Here is a 20,565-nt window from a genome sequence, read left to right as displayed (position 1 = left end):
AGCAGGGTCTCCCCATACCCATGGGGGGTCCCGGGGACACCACAGCCTCCAGCAGCCCCCCAGAGCAAGGTCCCCTCGTGCCCCACATACCGATGGGGGGTCCCGAGGGCACCACAGCCTCCAGCAGCCCCCCAGAGCAGGGTCCCCCTGTGCCCCACGTACCCATGGGGGGTCCCAAGGGCACCACAGCCTCCAGCAGCCCCCCAGAGCAGGGTCTCCCCATACCCATGAGGGGTCCCGAGGACACCACAGCCTCCAGCAGCCCCCCAGAGCAGGGTCTCCCCATACCCATGGGGGGTCCCGGGGACACCACAGCCTCCAGCAGCCCCCCAGAGCAGGTTCCCCCCGTGCCCCACGTACCAATGGGGGGTCCCGAGGGCACCATGCACTTCTTCTCGGCCCTGACGGCGGGCGGGGCCGTCTGCAGCTTGGCCGTGGCCTGGTCGATGATCCACTGCACGGTGCCCTCATCCAGGCGAGGGAAGGGCTTCTGGTGCAGGCGCAGGTGACAGCCCTCCGTGGGCTTCTGCACCTTGTGCATGGTCACCGCGGGGTACGGGTTCTCCTGCGCGGGGACGCCGGCGGCTCAGCCCCGGGGTCACCGCGTGTCCTTCCCGCCCTGCAGCCCTCAGCCCCTGCTCCCAGCTGGAGCCTGCGAGCCCCGGGAGCTGCTCCCCCAGCCCAGGTGCCGGCGGGAGCTCCATCCCTGCCACTCTGGCTCCCAGGGAGCATTCCTGCCTTCAGGTGCCACTGGAAACCTCCAGCTGGGCCGGGGAGGCTCGGGGTGGACATCAGCAGGAATCTCCCCATGGAAAGGGTGGGCAGGCCTTGAAGGGGATGCCCGGTCCCCATCGCTGGAGGTGTCCAAGGAATTCCCAGAGGTGGCACTCAGGGTCGGGGATAAGGTGAGCACTGGGCACAGCCTGGACTGGATGAGCTGGGAGGGCTTTTCCAGCCTCAGGGATTCTGGGATTCTGTGATCCTATAAAACCAGGGAATCTCACTCCCAGGACCCCGGCACACGAGGATGTCCCTGACCACACGTGACAGCGCAAGGAAGGACAGGAACCATCACCACGAGCTCAATGAGGGAGGACAGAGTGACCAGGACTCCACCCAGGCTCTCCCTGCCCTGTATCCCCCAGCACAATCCTACTCCTGGCCCAGGAGCTCCCGGACTCACATTTTTGTAGAGTTTCTCTGCCAGCTCCTTGATGTGCCTCAGGATTTTCTGCTTGTTCCCCTCCTCTGCCTTCATGCGCTTCACCTCGTAGGCCACGAGCTGGGGAGGACAGGACAGGGGTGACAGGAGCAGCTCCAGGGCTCTCCCAAACCCGGGGCCATGGCACATCCCACTCAGCCCCTCAGATCCTGCTCAGATCCCAGAGATCTCACTCAGCCCCTCAGATCCCGCTCAGCCCCACAGACCCCCCTCAGCCCCACAGATCCCCCTCAGCCCCTCAGTTCCCCCTCAGCCCCACAGATCCTGCTCAGATCCCAGAGATCTCACTCAGCCCCTCAGATCCCACTCGGATCCCCCTCAGCCCCACAGATCCTGCTCAGATCCCAGAGATCTCACTCAGCCCCTCAGATCCCCCTCAGCCCCTCAGTTCCCCCTCAGCCCCACAGATCCTGCTCAGATCCCAGAGATCTCACTCAGCCCCTCAGATCCCCCTCAGCCCCTCAGTTCCCCCTCAGCCCCACAGATCCTGCTCAGATCCCAGAGATCTCACTCAGCCCCTCAGATCCCCCTCAGCCCCTCAGTTCCCCCTCAGCCCCACAGATCCTGCTCAGATCCCAGAGGTCTCACTCAGCCCCTCAGATCCCACTCGGATCCCCCTCAGCCCCACAGATCCTGCTCAGATCCCAGAGATCTCACTCAGCCCCTCGGATCCCCCTCAGCCCCACAGATCCTGCTCAGATCCCAGAGATCTCACTCAGCCCCTCAGATCCCACTCGGATCCCCCTCAGCCCCACAGATCCTGCTCAGATCACAGAGATCTCACTCAGCCCCTCAGATCCCCCTCAGCCCCACAGATCCTGCTCAGATCACAGCGATCTCACTCAGCCCCTCAGATCCCCCTCAGCCCCACAGATCCCCCTCAGCCCCTCAGTTCCCCCTCAGCCCCACAGATCCTGCTCAGATCCCAGAGATCTCACTCAGCCCCTCGGATCCCCCTTGGATCCCCCTCAGTCCCTCAGATCCTGCTCAGCCCCTCAGATCCTGCTCAGCCCCTCAGATCCCCCTCAGCCCCTCGGATCCCCCTCAGCCCCTCGGATCCCCCTCGGATCCCGGGGTGGAAGGGAGCTCCCCGCGTTCTCACCTCGTCGAAGAGGTCGATGGGGCGGTAGGGAGCCCCGCGCTCGGTGACGAAGCCAGCGAAGGCCATCCCCTCCAGCACCTTGGTCAGGAAATCGTCCTCGGTGAGCCCCCGCTGACCCAGGAACGCCGCCTGCGAGGGAACCCAGCGCCGTCAGCACAGCGGGTGACACCCAGCCACGCACCGGTGGCACTGGGATGGTGCCACCTCCTTCCCTGCGCCACAGGGACACGGGACACACGGATATAGGGACATAGGGACACAGGGATATAGGGATATAGGGACACAGGGACACAAAGCCAGAGGGACACAGGACACACGGATATAGGGACATAGGGACACACGGATATAGGGATATAGGGACACAGGGACACAGGGATATAGGGACACAGGGACATAGGAATATAGGGACACAGGGATACAGGGATATAGGGACACAGGGACACAAAGCCAGAGGGACACAGGACACACGGATATAGGGACACAGGGATATAGGGATATAGGGATATAGGGACACAGGACACAGGGATATAGGGACACAGGGACACAGGGACATAGGAATATAGGGACACAGGGATATAGGGACACAGGGATATAGGGATATAGGGACACAGGGATATAGGGACATGGGGACACAAAGCCAGAGGGACACAGGGACACAGGGACATAGGGATATAGGGACACAGGGATATAGGGACACAGGGACATGGGGGCTCAGGGACACAGGGACATAGGAACACAGGGACATGGGGACACAAAGCCAGAGGGACACAGGGACACAGGGATATAGGGACACAGGGATATAGGGATATAGGGATATAGGGACACAGGGATATAGGGACACAGGGATACAGGGACAGAGGGATATAGGGACAGAGGGATATAGGGACAGAGGGATACAGGGACACAGGGACATAGGGATATAGGGACACAAGGATATAGGGACACAGGGACACAGGGACTCTGGGACACAGGGACCCTGGGACACAGGGACACCGGGACAGAGGCATACAGGGACATGGGAACACAAAGCCAGAGGGACACAGGGGCATAAGGGCACAGGGGCACAGGGATGCAGAAATACAGGGACAGAGGGACTCAGGGACACAGGGCCAGAGGGGCACAGGGATACAAGGCCAGAGGGACTCAGGGACACAGGGATAGAGGGACTCAGGAACACAGGGCCAGAAGGGCACAGGAACACAAGGCCAGAGGCACTGAGGGCCGGAGGACTGCAGGTGGTCCCTCAGCAGTGCCAAGATCTCCTAGAACAGCCAGCTGCAGGCCTGGGCTCCCTCCTCGCTGAGCTCTGCAGGAGCAGCCGAGCATGCTGGAGCAGCGCTGCCTGCCCCGGGAGACCCCGGCACGCTCGGGACAAACACGGGATGCAGGTGGGCTGGCAGGGATGCTGGGAGGTCTCTGCCTGGAAAGCCAGGACTGTTTCCTGGACTCAGCTGTCCCAGGAAGAGGCCCCCACCTTGTGGAAGCGGATGACGGGCTCGGGGTGGATGCGGATGATGTGCAGGCACCAGCGGTAGCCCTGCAGCAGCTGAGCAAACAGGCGCAGGAACACGGCCCGGATCTCCTTGTCCTGGAACAGGGAAGCACAGCCTGGGCTCGTGGGGCACAGGGTGAGGACAGGGCAGCTCCCGGGGCACGGATTTCCCCCCAGCACGGGATCGACCCCGGGGTGAGGCCAGGGAATGTGGCTGAGATTCCAGGGAAAAGGGGCACGGGATTCGCTGTTCTGCCCCACTGGAGCTGCACAGGGAGGAGAAGGAGCTCTCCAGCTCTGGGAATGCTGCAAGCCCAAACATTCCCTGTCTGCTCCAGCCTGGCCATGAATCCAGAGCCCATGGGAATGTAGGATCCAGCCACAGCTCGGAGCAGTGGTCTCAGATGGACACAGAGCTGGAATGGTGTGTGAGAACCAGGATGGCCCTGGGAAAAGCCCCTCACCCAGGGACCCTCTCCTCCTGCCCGGGTGTCCCTGGGAACAGCCCCTCACCCAGGGACCCTCTCCTCCTGCCCGGGTGTCCCTGGGAACAGCCCCTCACCCAGGGACCCTCTCCTCCTGCCCGGGTGTCCCTGGGAACAGCCCCTCACCCAGGGACCCTCTCCTCCTGCCCGGGTGTCCCTGGGAACAGCCCCTCACCCAGGGACCCTCTCCTCCTGCCTGGGTGTCCCTGGGAACAGCCCCTCACCCAGGGACCCTCTCCTCCTGCCTGGGTGTCCCTGGAACAGCCCCTCACCCAGAGACCCTCTCCCTCCCGGCACTCACCTGCATCTTGAGGGAAGAGGCGGAAATGGTGGAAGGGGGGAAGGCGAGGTCGGCCACCTCCAGCTCTGGGTCCAGGACCTGCCCAGGAAGGACACTCAGCTCAGGCCCCATCCTGGCTGGAGAAGCCAAGGAGATTTCCCCAGAGACCCCACAGCCCCCATGGAAAAGGTCTGAGGGGCTTGGAGACAGCCCATGGGGGATCAGGAATGCTCTGTCAGGCCTGACCCTGCCTTGGGGAGCACAGCTGGCACTGGGATCCCAGGGAAAGGGAGCCCCTCCTGCTCTGCTAGGGAAACCTTCACCCCCCTGTGCCCCAGGAGGAGCAGGAGCTGCTCCAGCAGTGCCTCAGGAACACAGGAGCAGCCAGGCCACAGCTGCTTCCTGCCCAGGGCCGGGAGCCAGCACCATTCCCAGAAACCTCTGCCAAAGGAACCCCCCCAGCACCACAGGACATCAGAGGGCACGGGATTGGGAATGGCCACTGTGAGAGGGGCAGCAGCACCCCAGGGCAGGAGTCGAGGCTCACAGAGTAACCCCTGCCGCTCCACTCCCAGCCCCCATGGAAACCTGTGTCATTCCCAGGGTGCTGGCCAGAGGCCACTGGATCAGGAATGGTCCCTGTGACAGGACCCCAAGGAGCAGATGGGACCCCAAGGAGTGGTCAGGACCCCAAGGTGTGGGTAGGATCATAAGGAGAGGACAGCACCCCGAGGAGTGGACAGGACCCCAAGGTGTGGAAAGGATCACAAGGAGTGGTCAGAACCCCAAGGTGCAGACAGGACCCCGAGGAGTGGACAGGACCCCGAGGAGTGGTCAGGACCCCAAGGCATGGACAGGACCCCGAGGCATGGACAGGACCCCGAGGCATGGACAGGACCCCAAGGTGTGGTCAGGACCCCAAGGTGCGGACAGGACCCCAAGGTGTGGGTAGGATCATAAGGAGAGGACAGCACCCCGAGGAGTGGACAGGACCCCAAGGTGTGGAAAGGATCACAAGGAGTGGTCAGGACCCCAAGGCATGGACAGGCCCCCAAGGTGTGGACAGGACCCCAAGGTGTGGACAGGACCCCAAGGTGCGGACAGGACCCCAAGGTGCGGACAGGACCCCAAGGTGTGGACAGGACCCCAAGGTGCGGACAGGACCCCAAGGTGCGGACAGGACCCTGAGGAGTGGTCAGGACCCCGAGGCATGGACAGGACCCCGAGGCATGGACAGGACCCTGAGGTGTGGACAGGCCCCCAAGGTGCGGACAGGACCCCAAGGAATGGACAGGACCCCGAGGCATGGACAGGACCCCAAGGTGTGGTCAGGACCCCAAGGTGCAGACAGGACCCCGAGGTAGCTATCACAGAGGAGCCCTGGCTGCACTGGCTGCCAGGACAGGTGTGTCATTCCCAGGGGACGGCGCTGGCACCCCGGGAACGCCTGGCACTCACCATGGACAGGGCTTCCCGCGTCTGCTGCAGCAGGGGCTCGGGGAGCAGCGAGATGTGCACGCACTCCGGCACGTTCACGGTGCCGCCGTCCAGGTCCGCGATCACCACGTCCAGCTGGCAGCGGGGACAGCAGTGGGACACAGCCCCGCTCCCCCATCCCACATCCCACATCCCAATGCCACAGGTGATGGGCAGCTGTGCAGGTGAGCTGGCTCAGGAAAGGGCTGGCAGTGGGCTCTGGCTCCTCCCCACCTCAGCACTCAGCACTGGGACAGTGGGAGGTGGCCCTGCCTTGTGTGGAGTGGGAATTCTCAGCACTGCCTGTGTCCCAGCCTGTCCCCAAATTCAAGGACACACTGGGATTCCTTGCTGGGGGGGACGGGGGACACGTGGCAGAAGAGGGACCCAGCCATTCCCACTGGCCCCAGCCATTCCCAAGGGACCCAGCCATTCCCACTGGACCCAGCCATTCCCACTGGACCCAGCCATTCCCACTGGCCCCAGCCATTCCCACTGGCCCCAGCCATTCCCAATGGACCCAGCCATTCCCACTGGACCCAGCCATTCCCACTGGACCCAGCCATTCCCACTGGCCCCAGCCATTCCCAATGGACCCAGCCATTCCCACTGGACCCAGCCATTCCCACTGGACCCAGCCGACCCCCTGGCTCCTGTGGGACTCCTGGATACATCCCAAGCTGAGCACACAGAGCCCGTGGCCCTGGGCACCCTCGGCATGGACTGAGCTGTCACCCAAGCCTGTGACAGCCACACTGCTCGTCCCCAGCCCCCTGGCACCAGGACAAGGAATGTGGGCTCTCACCAGCTCCTGGGTCTCCGACTGGAAGATGGAGTGGACACCGATGATGAAGGGGGTGGGAGTGCTCAGCACCTCCAGGAGCTGGGCGGGCAGGATGGGCACGTAGGTGAAACTGCAACCAGAAACAGCCTCAAAGCCAGCCCCAAACACGGCCCCACTGCAGCCATGCCAGCCCTGCCCCACGTCCCAGCCCCGTCCTGGCACAGCCAGACACAATCCCGGCTCTGGAGCCCCTGGCACCCCCAGCCCCTCAGGCACCACGGCCACACACAGCTCCCAAAGGCTGTGGCTGCCCCATCCCTGCGAGGGACAGGGACAAGGCTGCAGGGACAGGACACAGGGAATGGCAGCCATGGATGGGAGATTGAGAATGAGGAATTCCTGGCTGGGCTGGGATTGCCAGAGCAGCTGGGGCTGCCCCTGGATCCCTGGCAGTGCCCAGGGCCGGGTTGGACACTGGGGCTGGAGCAGCCTGGGACAGTGGGAGGTGTCCCTGCCCTGGCAGGGGTGGCACTGGAGGGGCTCTGAGGTCCCTTCTAATCCAAATTATCCTGGGATTTCATGATTCCATTATATGATCCCTGTCTGGTCTTGGGGTTGTAATCAAAGTCTGACCAAGGAAAGGGTTTCCAGCAGAGCCATTAACTCCAGAAGAATTTCAGGAAAAAGTCTCCACAGAAATGGGGTCAGGCCTTGGCAGGGGCTGCCCAGGGAGGTTTGGAGTCTCCATCCCTGGAGGTGTCCAAGGAACTCCTGGAGGTGGCACTCAGGGCTCTGGGCTGGGGACAAGGAGGGGATCAGGAACAGCTTGGATTTGGTGACCCTGGAGGACTTTTCCAAGCTCATTGATTCCATAATTCTGTGAAAAAAAGGTTCTTCTCGGGGAAAAAAAAAAAAAAAGCCTCTCTGCAGCCATTCCCTGGGTCCTGTCCCTGCTCACCAGGAAGGACAGAACATCCTCCAGCACCGCCTCCAGTGCCAGAGCCCCTTTTGCCTGGGAGAAGAGGGAGGCAGGGCTGGGAGACTCCCAGTTATTCCCCAGACCTTGGGAGGCACCGAGGGTGGGGCAGGGGCACAGCTGGCACAGCTGGAGGCTCGGGGACCCTCACCTGTACTTGAGGGGGAACATGAGAGCCAGGAGGGCCCGGCAGGCGTCCGTCAGCCTCTGGTAGCTGCTGGAGAGGAACAGGATCTTGTGCTCGGTCAGCGCCGCGCAGAACAGGAACAGCACGTTGGTGATGCCTGGGCAGGGCACAGCGGGGGCTCAGCAATCGGGGGGGTCCCTCTGACACCCCTCAGAGACCCCTGACCCCACCCAGGCTGCAGCCCACTCCCCAGCCCTGCATCCTGCCAGGAGAGGAGCCACTGGTGGTTCTGGTCACTGCCAGGCGTGCTTCCCCCCTTCCCTGTTCCTCCTGGGGGCTGGTGGCCTTCCCTGGGGGGCACGGGGTGGCCTTCCCTGGGGGACACAAGGCTAGTGGCACCCCCGGGCTGCTCCTCCAGACCCCAGCCCCAATCCCACCCTCCTGGAAAAGCGTGGCACAGCAGGGCCGGGGAGGCTCAGCCAGGCCAGAGCTCGGAGCCGAGGTGACCCACAGGGACCCCAGGTGCCACGGGGCAGGGTGGGGACACGTCTCACCCAGCTGGCGGAAGAGCAGGGCCACGCTGCAGCTGCTGACGGGCAGCGAGTCGTTGATGGGGGTCTGGATCACCTGCCTGTCCCCTGCTCCCAGAGAGATGGTCCTCTGCAAGGCAACACACACCTGCTCACCAGGGCCACCCAGAGAGGGACCGGGACAGGGCAGGGGCAGCCAGACCATCCCCGGGCATGGGGCCAGGGCAGCCAGACCATCCCCAGGCATGGGGCCAGGGCAGCCAGACCCCCATGGCACAGGGCCACCATGCCCCAGCACAACCCCCGTCTGGAAAGGGAAAGAGAAAGGGAAAGAGGAAAAGGGAAAGAGAGAAGAAGATGCTGCCATGGCACCCACTGGGTGCTTGACTAGGTCCCTGGGCTGAGGGGAAGGAGGGCACCTCCTGCAACATCCCCAGCCAGCACCAGCAATGTCCCAGCGGCCCCGAGATGTGCGTGCAGATGGGACACAATGGCTCTCTGGGACACGAGGGCTCCCCAGGATTTGAGGGAATGTGAGGTCTTTCTAGGATTCAAAAGTTCTCCAGGATAAGAGGGCTCCCCAGGATTCAAAGGCTCCCCAAAATTCGAGGGGAATTCCAGCCTCTTGTGGGCCCTTGGAGCTCCCCTGTCCCAGCCTGGCTGTGCCCAGGAGCAGCCCCAGCTCCACAGCCTCTCCAGTGGAAGGAATACCTGGAATAACATCCTGAGGAATATCCTGAGGAACATCCTGGGGGAAGGGATGGACACCCCAGGCACAGGATCGGTGCCTCTTCCCTAGTATCACTGAATAGTCCCAGCCCTGAGCTCATTCCCAGGGACACTCAAACACCCCCAGGCTATCTCCAGGCCCTCCTCCTCCTCTTTGCACTCCTCTCCAGGAGAAACACTTCTGTGGGAGCAGCGTTCCCACTGCAGCCACATCCTGGCAGAAGAGCCCCAAAATCCACGGCTGGGCCGAGCCAGAGCCCTGATCTGGGCTGTCACAACCCCAGGAGAGGCGTGCCTGGAATGCAGCCCCTTCCCAGAGCCCAGGGACACGTCCTGGCTGCCCCCAGGTGGGACACACACCCGAGGGTGCCCTGAGACCACCGGGACCTGGGGCTGGGTCCTCAGCTGGGCTGCTGAGGAGGGGACAGACCCAGAGCAGGGAGAGGAAAGGTGGGGAAAAGAAGACGGGAGAGAAAAGGAGTTCGTACCACGGCTTCGTCCTCCACGTCAGGCTGAGATGGGACAGACAGAGAGCACAGTCAGTTAGGACACACAGACAGGCACAGCGGGGACACCAGCAGGGACAACGGGACAGGAGCCCACAGGCAGGGACACCAGCAGGGACAGTGGGACAGGAGGCCAAAGGCACAGACAGGGACACCAGCAGGGACAGTGGGACAGGAGCCCAAAGACACAGACAGGGACACCAGCAGGGACAACGGGACAGGAGCCCACAGACACAGGCAGGGACACCAGCAGGGACAGTGGGACAGGAGCCCACAGACAGACAGGGACACCAGCAGGGACAGTGGGACAGGAGCCCACAGACACAGGCAGGGACACCAGCAGGGACAGTGGGACAGGAGCCCACAGACACAGACAGGGACACCAGCAGGGACAGTGGGACAGGAGCCCAAAGACACAGACAGGGACACCAGCAGGGACAGTGGGACAGGAGCCCAAAGACACAGACAGGGACACCAGCAGGGACAACGGGACAGGAGCCCACAGACATGGCCAGGGACACCAGCAGGGACAGGAGAGGAGCGCACAGACACAGGCAGGGACACCAGCAGGGACAGTGGGACAGGAGCCCACAGACAGACAGGGACACCAGCAGGGACAACAGGACAGGAGAGGAGCCCACAGACACAGGCAGGGACACCAGCAGGGACAACGGGACAGGAGCCCAAAGACACAGGCAGGGACACCAGCAGGGACAGTGGGACAGGAGCCCACAGACAGACAGGGACACCAGCAGGGACAACAGGACAGGAGAGGAGCCCACAGACACAGACAGGGACACCAGCAGGGACAGTGGGACAGGAGCCCAAAGACACAGGCAGGGACACCAGCAGGGACAACAGGACAGGAGCCCACAGACAGGGACACCAGCAGGGACAACAGGACAGGAGCCCAAAGATACAGACAGGGACACCAGCAGGGACAACAGGACAGGAGCCCACAGACAGGGACACCAGCAGGGACAACAGGACAGGAGCCCACAGACAGGGACACCAGCAGGGACAGGACAGGACAGGAGCCCACAGACACGGGGTGAAAGCAATGCCTATGGCACCGGGAAGGAGCGCTGGACACGGCAGGAGAGCAGGAAAACCACGGGAAGGGACGTGCCACCACCGAAGTGTCACCCTCCCATCACACAGTCCCTGTTCCCACGGCACAGAGCCGTCCTGCCCCAGCTTGGAGCACGGATCTGTGCCAAGCTCAGCGAGCCATGGTGGCAGGAGAAGCCGTCCTGCTCCGGCAGCCTCTCCTGGTCCCGCCGGGAGGAGCTGGATCTGGGCAGATCCCATGGGAAGGGAGCAAACCCGGGTGCCTGGCACAGCCCGGGGTGGGCAGCGCCTGGCTCTGCCCCAGCACTGGGACAGGCCTGGCTCCATCCTTCCCCCACAAATCCCGGCAGCGCCGCCACTTCTCCCGGGGCCCGCGTGGCTCCGGGTGCCAGAGGGAGCCCCAAACGTGCGGCAGCGCCTGCCCCAAATCCTGCTGGGGTATGGGAGCAGGGAGAGCCCCCCTTGGGGCACGGCGTGGCAGGGAGGAAACCCCTGTGGAGGCACCGGGGCCTGTGCTGCTGTCCCAGTGCTCTACAGTGATGATCCAGTGCCCTGTGCTGCTGTCCCAGTGCCCTGTGCTGCTGTCCCAGTGTCCCATGGTGCTGATCCAGTGTCCCATGGTGCTGTCCCAGTGTCCCATGGCACTGTCCCAGTGTCCCATGGTGCTGTCCCAGTGTCCCATGGTGCTGTCCCAGTGTCCCATGGCACTGTCCCAGTGTCCCATGGTGCTGTCCCAGTGTCCCATGGTGCTGTCCCAGTGTCCCATGGCACTGTCCCAGTGTCCTGTGCTGCTGTCTCAGTGCTCTACAGTGATGATCCAGTGCCCTGTGCTGCTGTCCCAGTGCCCCGTGCTGCTGTCCCAGTGTCCCATGGTGCTGTCCCAGTGCCCTGTGCTCCTGTCCCAGTGTCCCATGGCACTGTCCCAGTGCCCTGTGCTGCTGTCTCAGTGCTCTACAGTGATGATCCAGTGCCCTGTGCTGCTGTCCCAGTGCCCCGTGCTGCTGTCCCAGTGTCCCGTGCTGCTGTGCCAGTGCCCTGTACTCCTGTCCCAGTGTCCCATGGCACTGTCCCAGTGCCCTGTGCTGCTGTCCCAGTGTCCCGTGCTCCTGTCCCAGTGTCCCATGGCACTGTCCCAGTGCCCCACGCTGCTGTCCCAGTGCCCCGCGCTGCTGTCCCAGTGCCCTGTGCTGCTGTCCCAGTGCCCTGTGCTGCTGTCCCAGTGCCCTGTGCTCCTGTCCCAGTGTCCCATGGCACTGTCCCAGTGCCCTGTGCTGCTGTCCCAGTGCCCCGCGCTGCTGTCCCAGTGTCCCATGGCACTGTCCCAGTGCCCCGCGCTGCTGTCCCAGCCTGGCCAAGGCTGCTGCACTGCATCAGCCTGGCTGTGGGATCATTCCTGGCACTCTGTGCTGGGGGAAGGGGGGCTCAGCAGAGGGAAGGCACATGGGGACCCAAGCACACAGCCACAGGGACATCCCAGGGGCCAGCAGGACACGAGAGCCCCAGGGCACAACGCTGCTGTCCCCAGCCTCCTGCCAGGGACTCCAGCTGGGCTCTCCCTCTCTGCCATCCCCAGGGATCCTCCCAGCTCCGTGTGCTGAGCCCAGCTGGGCCAGAGCAGGGCAGGCTGGGGGGACACATGGCTCTGAGGGGACAGCAGGGGCGTTGGTGGCCTCAGCTGCAGGAGAAGCTGCTGCTCCTCAGGCCCCCAGCACAGGCACAGGACCTGGCACGGACACAGGCACAGGACCTGGCACAGCCAGGGGCACAGGACCCAGCACGGACACGGGCACAGCACCAGGCCAGTGCCCCAAGAAGAGCTCCAGGCTGCTGTCCTGGCCCTGCTGGCCCGTGTCCCCGCGGCTGTCCCAGCCCTGCTCTCACAGATGGCCCCTGACCACTTGGCTCTGGAGCAGCTCTCCACAGGGGGATCCCGCAGGGCTGAGCACACAGCCACACCCCAGGAGTGCCCACGGACCAGGGAACGTTTGCTTGGGTTGCCCAGCACCTACGTCAAGCCCCCGGTGCTCCCTGCCAGGGCAGCAGGAGCCAGGACACGGAAGCTGCGGCAGGAGCTCCTTGGCTAACTGAGGGTGTGAGTGGGATTTGTGCTTGGAAGCACTCGGGAAGGCGGCAGGGCACGGAGCCAGGCCTGCCCACGGGGCCCACGCCGGCACGGGGAGCAGGACTGGGCTGGGCTCTGAGGCCAGAGCAGGGACAGGGACGGGGCAGCAGGACACCAGGACACCCACCTGCGCTCCCCCCGTGATGGGGATGGTGCAGGTCAGCAGGTTCCCGATGACGTTCTCCAGGGACACGCTCAGCCCGTCCACGTAGATGGTGTAGATCAGCCCCAGGCTGTTCTGGAGAGGGGAGCAGAGCACGGCTGAGCAGTGCAGGGAGCTGGGGACACCCCCAGGGCTGTCCCCGGCCACAAACACGCCCTGGCAATGCCAGCTCCACGTCTTCCTCCTCCACAGGGATGGGATACTCCAGCCAGGAGCGCGCCCCCACCCCTGCACTGACCCCACCAGAGCAGGAGACGTGTCCCCAGGGCCAGAGCTCCACGGGAGCAGTGCCCAGGGGATTTCCACAGCTCCAGGAGAGAGGTGACCAGGGCAGCTGGGCTGCTCCAGCCTCCCAGCACCCCCAGTCCCACACAAACCCCAAGGAAGGCATGGCAGGGGGTCCTTCCCCAAAATTTGGTGCTGCCCTTGACAGCACACCTGGACTCTGGTCAGCCCCAGGTGGTGGTCACTGCCCACAAAAACATCCTGTTCCAGCTGAGAAGCAACAGTGGTCCCAGCTCTGGGGGCACCAGCACAGGGCAGCCCTCAGGACAAGCTGGGAATGAGGGACTTGAGGAATTTGTGTTCCAGGCACCCTCGGGGTGTTGTTTCCAACCATCGAGGAAAAGGAAAACACAAATACTGGGATTTGGGGAGCAGGGCCAGGCAAACTCTGGCACAGTGGAATAATGAGGGAAGAGCAGGATAAAGCCCTGCCCGCTGGAATAACGAGGGAGGATGAAGCTCAGATTCCTGGGCACTGCAATGAGGAGCTGGGAACTGTTTCTTTCCCGGGGAGCAGGTGGCAGGACACCTCTGCCTCTGGGAACAAGTGAAGTGACCCTGTCCCCTGGAGTTGCCCCAGCTTGTGCCTGGCAGGTCCCCACTCTGCTGACCCAGGCTTAGGAAAACAGATCCCATATTTCAGAGAATTCCCACTCCACACAAGGCAGGGACACCTCCCACTGTCCCAGGCTGCTCCAGCCCCAGTGTCCAGCCTGGCCTTGGACATTCCAGGGATCCAGGGGCAGGCCCAGCTGCTCTGGCAATTCCATCCCAGCCAGGAATTCCTCATTCCCAATCTCCCATCCATGGCTGCCCTCTGGCAGTGGGAGCCATTCCCTGTGTCCTGTCCCTCCATCCTTGTTCCCAGTCCCTCTGCAGCTCTCCTGGAGCCCCTTCAAGGCCTGGAATGAGCTGGAAGCTCTCCCTGGATCCTTCCCTTCTCCAGGCCGGACACTCCCAGCCCTTCCCCACGGATACAATCCGTACCCAGCCCTCCCAAGGCTCCCCAGGCACACAATGCAGCACCCCTGGAGCCGGCAGAGCTGGCACAGACAGGGCACAGTCAGTGCTCCCAGGAACGGGCTGTTCCTCATGGGCTTTAGGAGCAGGGCTGGCAGCTGCTCCACGTCCTGCAGCCACCCGGGATCAGCGGCACCCAAGGGTGCCAAGGGCAGGACGGGGCCAGCTCCCGTGGGCTGTGCCAGCGTGTTCCCCCTCCCCAGGCAGGAAGCCTCTCCCAGCACAGCTGCCCTCTCCCCTGAGCAGCATCCCCGCTCCCTGAGCCCCCACTCACCCGGAACACCTCGGCGTGGTCCAGCCGCGACACCAGCACCAGGCTCTTGGGAGCGAACAGCTGCGCAGGCTGCGCGGGCGATGAGGCCTCCTCCTCCTCCTCCTCCTCCTCCTCGCCCTCGCCGTTCCTGGCCTGGCTCTGGGGCTGGGGAGGCACAAACCAGCCCGGGCTGGGGCTTAAGGGATGCTTTTCCCTGTCCCAAACTCCCAGTGCCAGGGTCTGGATTCCTCTGGCACAGGGAAGGCAGGAACTCCTGGCCAGAGTAAAACCCAACTGAATGCTTCTCCACCAGCACTGCTGACCACCCTTCCCATCTATCCATGGATTCTTCTGGCACAGGGAAGGCAGGAACGCCTGGCCAGAGGTAAACCCAACTGAATGCTTCTCCAGCAGCACTGCTGACCACCCTTGCCATCTATCCATGGATTCTTCTGGCACAGGGAAGGCAGGAACTCCTGGCCAGAGCCAAAAGAAGCTGGGTGCTTCTCCACCAGCACTGCTGACCACCCTTGCCATCCATCCATGGATTCCTGTGGCACAGGGAAGACAGGAATCCGTGGCCAGTGCCAAAGGCAGCTGGATTCTTCCTTATCAGTGCTGCTGGCCACCCTTCCCATCTATCCATGGATTCCTGTGGCACTGGGAAGGCAGGAACTCCTAGTCAGAGTAAAACCCAACTGAATGCTTCTCCACCAGCACTGCTGACCACCCTTGCCATCTATCCATGCATTCTTCTGGCACAGGGAAGGCAGGAACCCCCGGCCAGTGCCAAAGGCAGCCGGGTGCTATCCCATCAGCGTGGCCAGCCCCATCCCCGTGTCCCGGTGTCCCCGTGTCCCCGGTACCTGCGGGCTCTCCACGGCCTCCCAGAAGGTGAAGCAGGCGCAGTAGTGCCGCTCTGAGTTGATGTCGGTCAGCACGGCCACGAAGAAGGTGGGGGGGTTCCTCTCGGGGAAGAGCTGCCACCCGCTGGGCTGGCAGAACTGTGGGGGGCATGGAGCAGGCTCAGGGCTGCCAGCCCTCACCCACCCCAGCTGATCCAGCCCCGGGCTCGGGGCTGCCAGCCCTCACCCACCCCGGCTGATCCAGCCCCGGGCTCGGGGCTGCCAGCCCTCACCCACCCCGGCTGATCCAGCCCCGGGCTCGGGGCTGCCAGCCTTCACCCACCCCGGCTGATCCAGCCCCGACCCCTGGGCCCACATCGCCCACGGAGCCCGTGGGGAAGGGCAGCCCCACGGGCCGGGAGCAGGGGAAGCACCGGGCAGTGCCCCCCTGGCTCCTGGGACCTCCCAACCCCGCTGGACGGGCTCCAGGAATTCCCAAATCCCCTTGCAGGGAAGCAGGAACAGCACCTGGAGAACCCACACTGAGAGGGGTCATGATGGGACGGTGCAGACAGGCAGGAGCCCCAGCTCCTGGGAAAGGTCCCCCCATGGCACAGACCCCAAACTCTGCAGTGCCCCCAGACCCCCATGGCACAGACACCCCAAACTCTGCACTGCTCCCACAGCACAGACACCCCAAACTCTGCACAGCCCCAGACCCCCATGGCACAGACACCCCAAACTCTTCACAGCCCCCACAGCACAGACACCCCAAACTCTGCACTGCCCCCGTGGCACAGAGACACCCCAAACTCTGCAGTGCCCCCAGACCCCCATGGCACAGACCCCAAACTCTGCAGTGCCCCCAGACCCCCATGGCACAGACACCCCAAACTCTGCACTGCCCCCACGGCACGGGGACCCCAAACTCTGCAGTGCCCCCAGACCCCCATGGCACAGACCCCAAACTCTGCAGTGCCCCCAGACCCCCATGGCACAGAGACCCCAAACTCAGCACAGCCCCAGACCCCCGTGGTACAGACACCCCAAACTCTGCACTGCCCCCAGACCCCCATGGCACAGACCCCAAACTCTGCAGTGCCCCCAGACCCCCATGGCACAGACACCCCAAACTCAGCACAGCCCCAGACCCCCATGGCACAGAGACACCCCAAACTCTGCACTGCCCCCAGACCCCCATGGCACAGACCTAAAACTCTGCAGTGCCCCCAGACCCCCATGGCACAGAAACACCCCAAAATCAGCACAGCCCCCAGACCCCCATGGCACAGACCCCAAACTCTGCACAGCCCCAGACCCCCATGGCACAGACACCCCAAACTCTGCACTGCCCCCACACCCCCGTGGTACAGACACCCCAAACTCAGCACAGCCCCAGACCCCCATGGCACAGACACCCCAAACTCAGCACAGCCCCAGACCCCCGTGGCACAGACACCCCAAACTCAGCACAGCCCCAGTCCACCGTGGGCCGCACAGCCCATGCCAGCACCACACGGAGCCCAGAAGGAAAGGGGACAGGGGGACACGGGCTCTGGAGCGGCTCCAGGAGGTGGCACCATCCCCCTGGCTCCAACACGGTGCCATCCACTGCCCCGGCCCCTGGCACTCCCCAGAGCCCCTCGAGGGGCCGGGGCAATTCCAGCCGCTGGCCCCGGGATCCCCCGGCCTCCCGAGTCTCGGGGCTTTTCTTGATTTCCCCAGGGCTGCATTTGGCTGCTGAGGAGCCGTGGAGAATTCCCTGGGTGCGGGACAGCCCGGCTCCTCCCAGCCCAGCAGGAACTCTGCAAACCCCACCAGGAGAACAAGGTGGCACCGGGGCCTGGCGAGCTCGGGCACCCTGCCCCAGCTCCCTGAAGAACCCAAGGTGGATCCACCTGGGAGTTTCCTGCTGTTCACCACTCCCCGTGCCCAAGGCACCCATGGATCCCCCTGTCCTCCCTGGGAAGAGCCAACGGGACAGGAGCTGGGCTCTGTGCGGATCCTTGGGATGGCAGCAGGAGGGACGGGAGGAGGAAGCACCTCGGGAGCTGCTTCCCCCATTCTGGGTCCTTGGAAAGCAGCACCTGGGGCTTCTCCATCCCGGGGCTCCTGCCGGCTCCCATGGGAGCACAGGGGAAGGTTTGGCTCAGCAGAACAGCGGGATGAGCACACGGTGTCGCTGTCCCGGTGTCACTGTCCCGGTGTCACTGTCCCCGTGTCACTGTCCCGGTGTCACTGTCCCGGTGTCACTGCCCCGGTGTCACTGCCCCCGTGTCACTGTCCCCGTGTCACTGTCCCCGTGTCACTGCCCTGACCCCCTCACTGCTCCCAGTCCCACACGGAGATCTCCTGGCACTGCGGGAATGAGGAGCCCAGAGCACATGGAGCTGCTGGGTCAGGATCATGGAATCAGGGAACCCTGGAATGCTTTGGGTGGGAAGGGAGCCCAGAGCCCCTCCAGTGCCACCCCTGCCATGGCACGGACACCTCCCACTGTCCCAGGCTGCTCCAGCCTTTCCTTGGACATTCCAGGGATCCAGGGGCAGCCCCAGCTGCTCTGGCAATCCCAGCCCAGCCAGGAATTCCTCATTCCCAATCTCCCATCCATGGCTGCCCTCTGGCAGTGGGAGCCATTCCCTGTGTCCTGTCCCCCCATCCTTGTCCCCAGCCCCTCTCCAGCTCTCCTGGAGCCCCTCCAGGCCCTGGGAGCTGCTGGATGTCCTGGAATGCTGGCAGAGTTGGAGCAGCTCTGGAGGCCTGGACACACCCAGCAGGTGCCAAAACCATCCCAGAGCTGCCTCAGGACATGGAAAATCCCACAGCGACCTGTGGGATCACGGCACAGAATGTCCTAAAGCCCAGTGCCAAGGAAGGACCCAAAAAGGAGAGTGGGAATGGCCCTGAGCCCCTCTGGAGCACAGGGAGCCCCCGGATTTACAGGAATCTCCATTCCCACCTGGATCCCCCTGTTCCAGTAGACCCAGGGTTGTGAGGCTGCTGCCCTGGGGATGCCCTCACCCTTGGGAATGCCCTCACCTCTGGAATGCCCTCATCCCTGGAATGCCCTCACCCCTGGGAATGCCCTCACCTCTGGAATGCCCTCACCCTTGGAATTCCCTCACCCCTGGGATTCCCTCACCCCTGGGAATGCCCTCATCCCTGGAATGCCCTCACCCTTGGAATTCCCTCATCCCTGGAATGCCCTCACCCCTGGGAATGCCCTCACCCCTGGGAATGTCCTCACCCCTGGGAATGCCCTCACCTCTGGAATGCCCTCATCTGTGGAATGCCCTCACCCCTGGGAATGCCCTCATCTGTGGAATGCCCTCACCTCTGGAATGCCCTCATCCCTGGAATGCCCTCACCCCTGGAATGTCCCCACCAGTGCTGCTCCCCCAGGACACTAAGAGAGTTTGTGAGAAGCCCTGGAGTCACCCCTGGCCCCCAACAGCACAGGGCTCCAATTGTTTAAATTCCAAGGATTTTTTGGCTGGACAGTTTGACCCTTGGGGAAAAAAAAGCTGCTTTGCTCCTGCTTGGGACAGTTCCCAAGTCCCTCCAGACAGCAGGAAACTCAGAGCAGAAAATTAAAAATAATTAAAAATAAAAATAAAAATAAAAATAAAAATAAAAATAAAAATAAAAATAAAAATAAAAATAAAAAAATGTATGTTTTTGCCTCAGATAAAACAGCAGAAAAAGGCTCCAAACTGCTGGAATTTCAGGGGACACACGATGGGAGGAGGAGCTGGATACTGCCAATCCCAGAAACAATGGGATGAGGAGCCAGCAGTCCCAGTGATCCCAGTGATGATGGGCAGGGACACCTCCCACTGTCCCAAGTGCTCCAGCCCCAGTGTCCAGCCTGGCCTTGGGCACTGCCATGGGCCTGCCCACCCTCCCAGCCAGGAATTCCTTCCCAAGATCCCACCTGGAAGGATGTCCATCCCTGGCAGTGCCCAGGGCGGGGCTGGAGTCCCCATCCCTGCAGGGATTTCAAAGCCATGTGGATGTGGCACTTGGGGACATGGGCACTGGTGGCCTTGGCACCACTGACTGCACTCAGCGGGCTCAGAGGGATTTTCCAACCCAAATAAATCCACAATTCCATGAACCCCAGGGGGAATGGAGCAGTTCCAGAGGGCTCAGCCAGCGGGTCTGTCCCAGCCCACGCTTTTCATTGGGAATGGAGCTCCAGCTCCTCCCTCAAGAGTCCCTGGATCTCCAGGGCACAGGCAAGGACTGGGAAGAGCTCCCACTCCAGCTCAGCAAGGAGGGGAACAATCCCACCCTCCCGGATGAGCTGGAGCTGCTCTGGAGGATCCCCACAGCAGCACATCCCGGGAATGTCCCAGCTCTGAGCTGATCCCAAAGCACTCCTGAGAGCTGGTGACCGTGTCCAGAGGGCTGGGGACACCCAGACCCTGGGATCCAGCCTTGGGCAGGCCACTGGGAGCTGGGGGTGCTCAGCCTGGAGAAAAGGAGACTCAGGGCTGGCCCCATCGCTCCCACAGCTCCTGGAAGGTGCCTGTGCCCAGCTGGGCTGGGGCTCTGGCTCCAGGCAGCCCTGACACAACCAGAGCACACAGCCTCAAGCTGTGCCCAGGGAAATTCAGGTGGGAGAGCAGGAAAAAGCTTTTCCAGAAAGGTGATGAAGCTCTGGGGTGGCTGCCCGGGGAGGTGGTGGAGTCACCAGGCCTGGATGTGTTTGAAAAGCCTGGATGTGGCACTGGGTGCCAGGATCTCGATGCTCCTGGAGCTCTCTCCCAGCCCAGGCATTGTGTGATTGTGTGTGATTGTGTGAATTCTGTGTGACCCTGTGTGACCTGTGAATTCTGTGTGATTGTGTGAGATCCTGTGAGGTCCTGTGTGATCCTGTGATTGTGTGTGATTCTGTAATTGTGTGAGACCCTGTGAGATTCTGTGATCCTGTGAGATCCTGTGATTTTGTGATTCTGTGATCCTGTGTGAGTCTGTGATATCCTGTGTCATCCTGTGACTTTGTGAAAGGCCTGCCCATGCTCCTGGGGGGCTGTGGACACTAAGGCTGCATCCATGGCTCCTCCAGGAGACATCCCAGCATCCCAGAAGAGG

The 20,565-nt window shown here is 62.9% G+C and overlaps 1 protein-coding gene across 7 annotated transcripts in view; it reads right to left on the bottom strand.

The window, feature by feature from the left end:
* SBF1 (SET binding factor 1) overlaps positions 1–20,565 on the bottom strand; it is a 68,623-nt gene that overhangs the window by 21,275 nt on the left and 26,783 nt on the right. For 4 of the 7 annotated variants that reach the window (XM_085568274.1, XM_085568276.1, XM_085568277.1 and 1 more), the window contains exons 3-15: positions 15,490–15,627; positions 14,645–14,788; positions 13,030–13,140; positions 9,692–9,715; positions 8,499–8,604; positions 7,969–8,101; positions 6,863–6,971; positions 6,040–6,153; positions 4,603–4,680; positions 3,799–3,912; positions 2,325–2,453; positions 1,184–1,282; positions 361–565 (exon numbers count right to left, since the gene is read on the bottom strand). In XM_085568274.1, the coding sequence (XP_085424400.1) occupies positions 361–565; positions 1,184–1,282; positions 2,325–2,453; positions 3,799–3,912; positions 4,603–4,680; positions 6,040–6,153; positions 6,863–6,971; positions 7,969–8,101; positions 8,499–8,604; positions 9,692–9,715; positions 13,030–13,140; positions 14,645–14,788; positions 15,490–15,627 (1,504 nt within the window). The remainder of the gene's footprint in view (positions 1–360; positions 566–1,183; positions 1,283–2,324; positions 2,454–3,798; positions 3,913–4,602; positions 4,681–6,039; positions 6,154–6,862; positions 6,972–7,968; positions 8,102–8,498; positions 8,605–9,691; positions 9,716–13,029; positions 13,141–14,644; positions 14,789–15,489; positions 15,628–20,565) is intronic. The other 3 variants (XM_077783733.2, XM_085568278.1, XM_077783735.2) reach the window with 1 other exon arrangement.

The sequence above is a fragment of the Lonchura striata genome, chromosome 1A (genome assembly GCF_050655825.1).
Source record: "Lonchura striata isolate lonStrDom1 chromosome 1A, ASM5065582v1, whole genome shotgun sequence".
NCBI classification, from domain to species: domain Eukaryota; kingdom Metazoa; phylum Chordata; class Aves; order Passeriformes; family Estrildidae; genus Lonchura; species Lonchura striata.
This window is presented reverse-complemented; position numbering and strand designations above follow the sequence as displayed.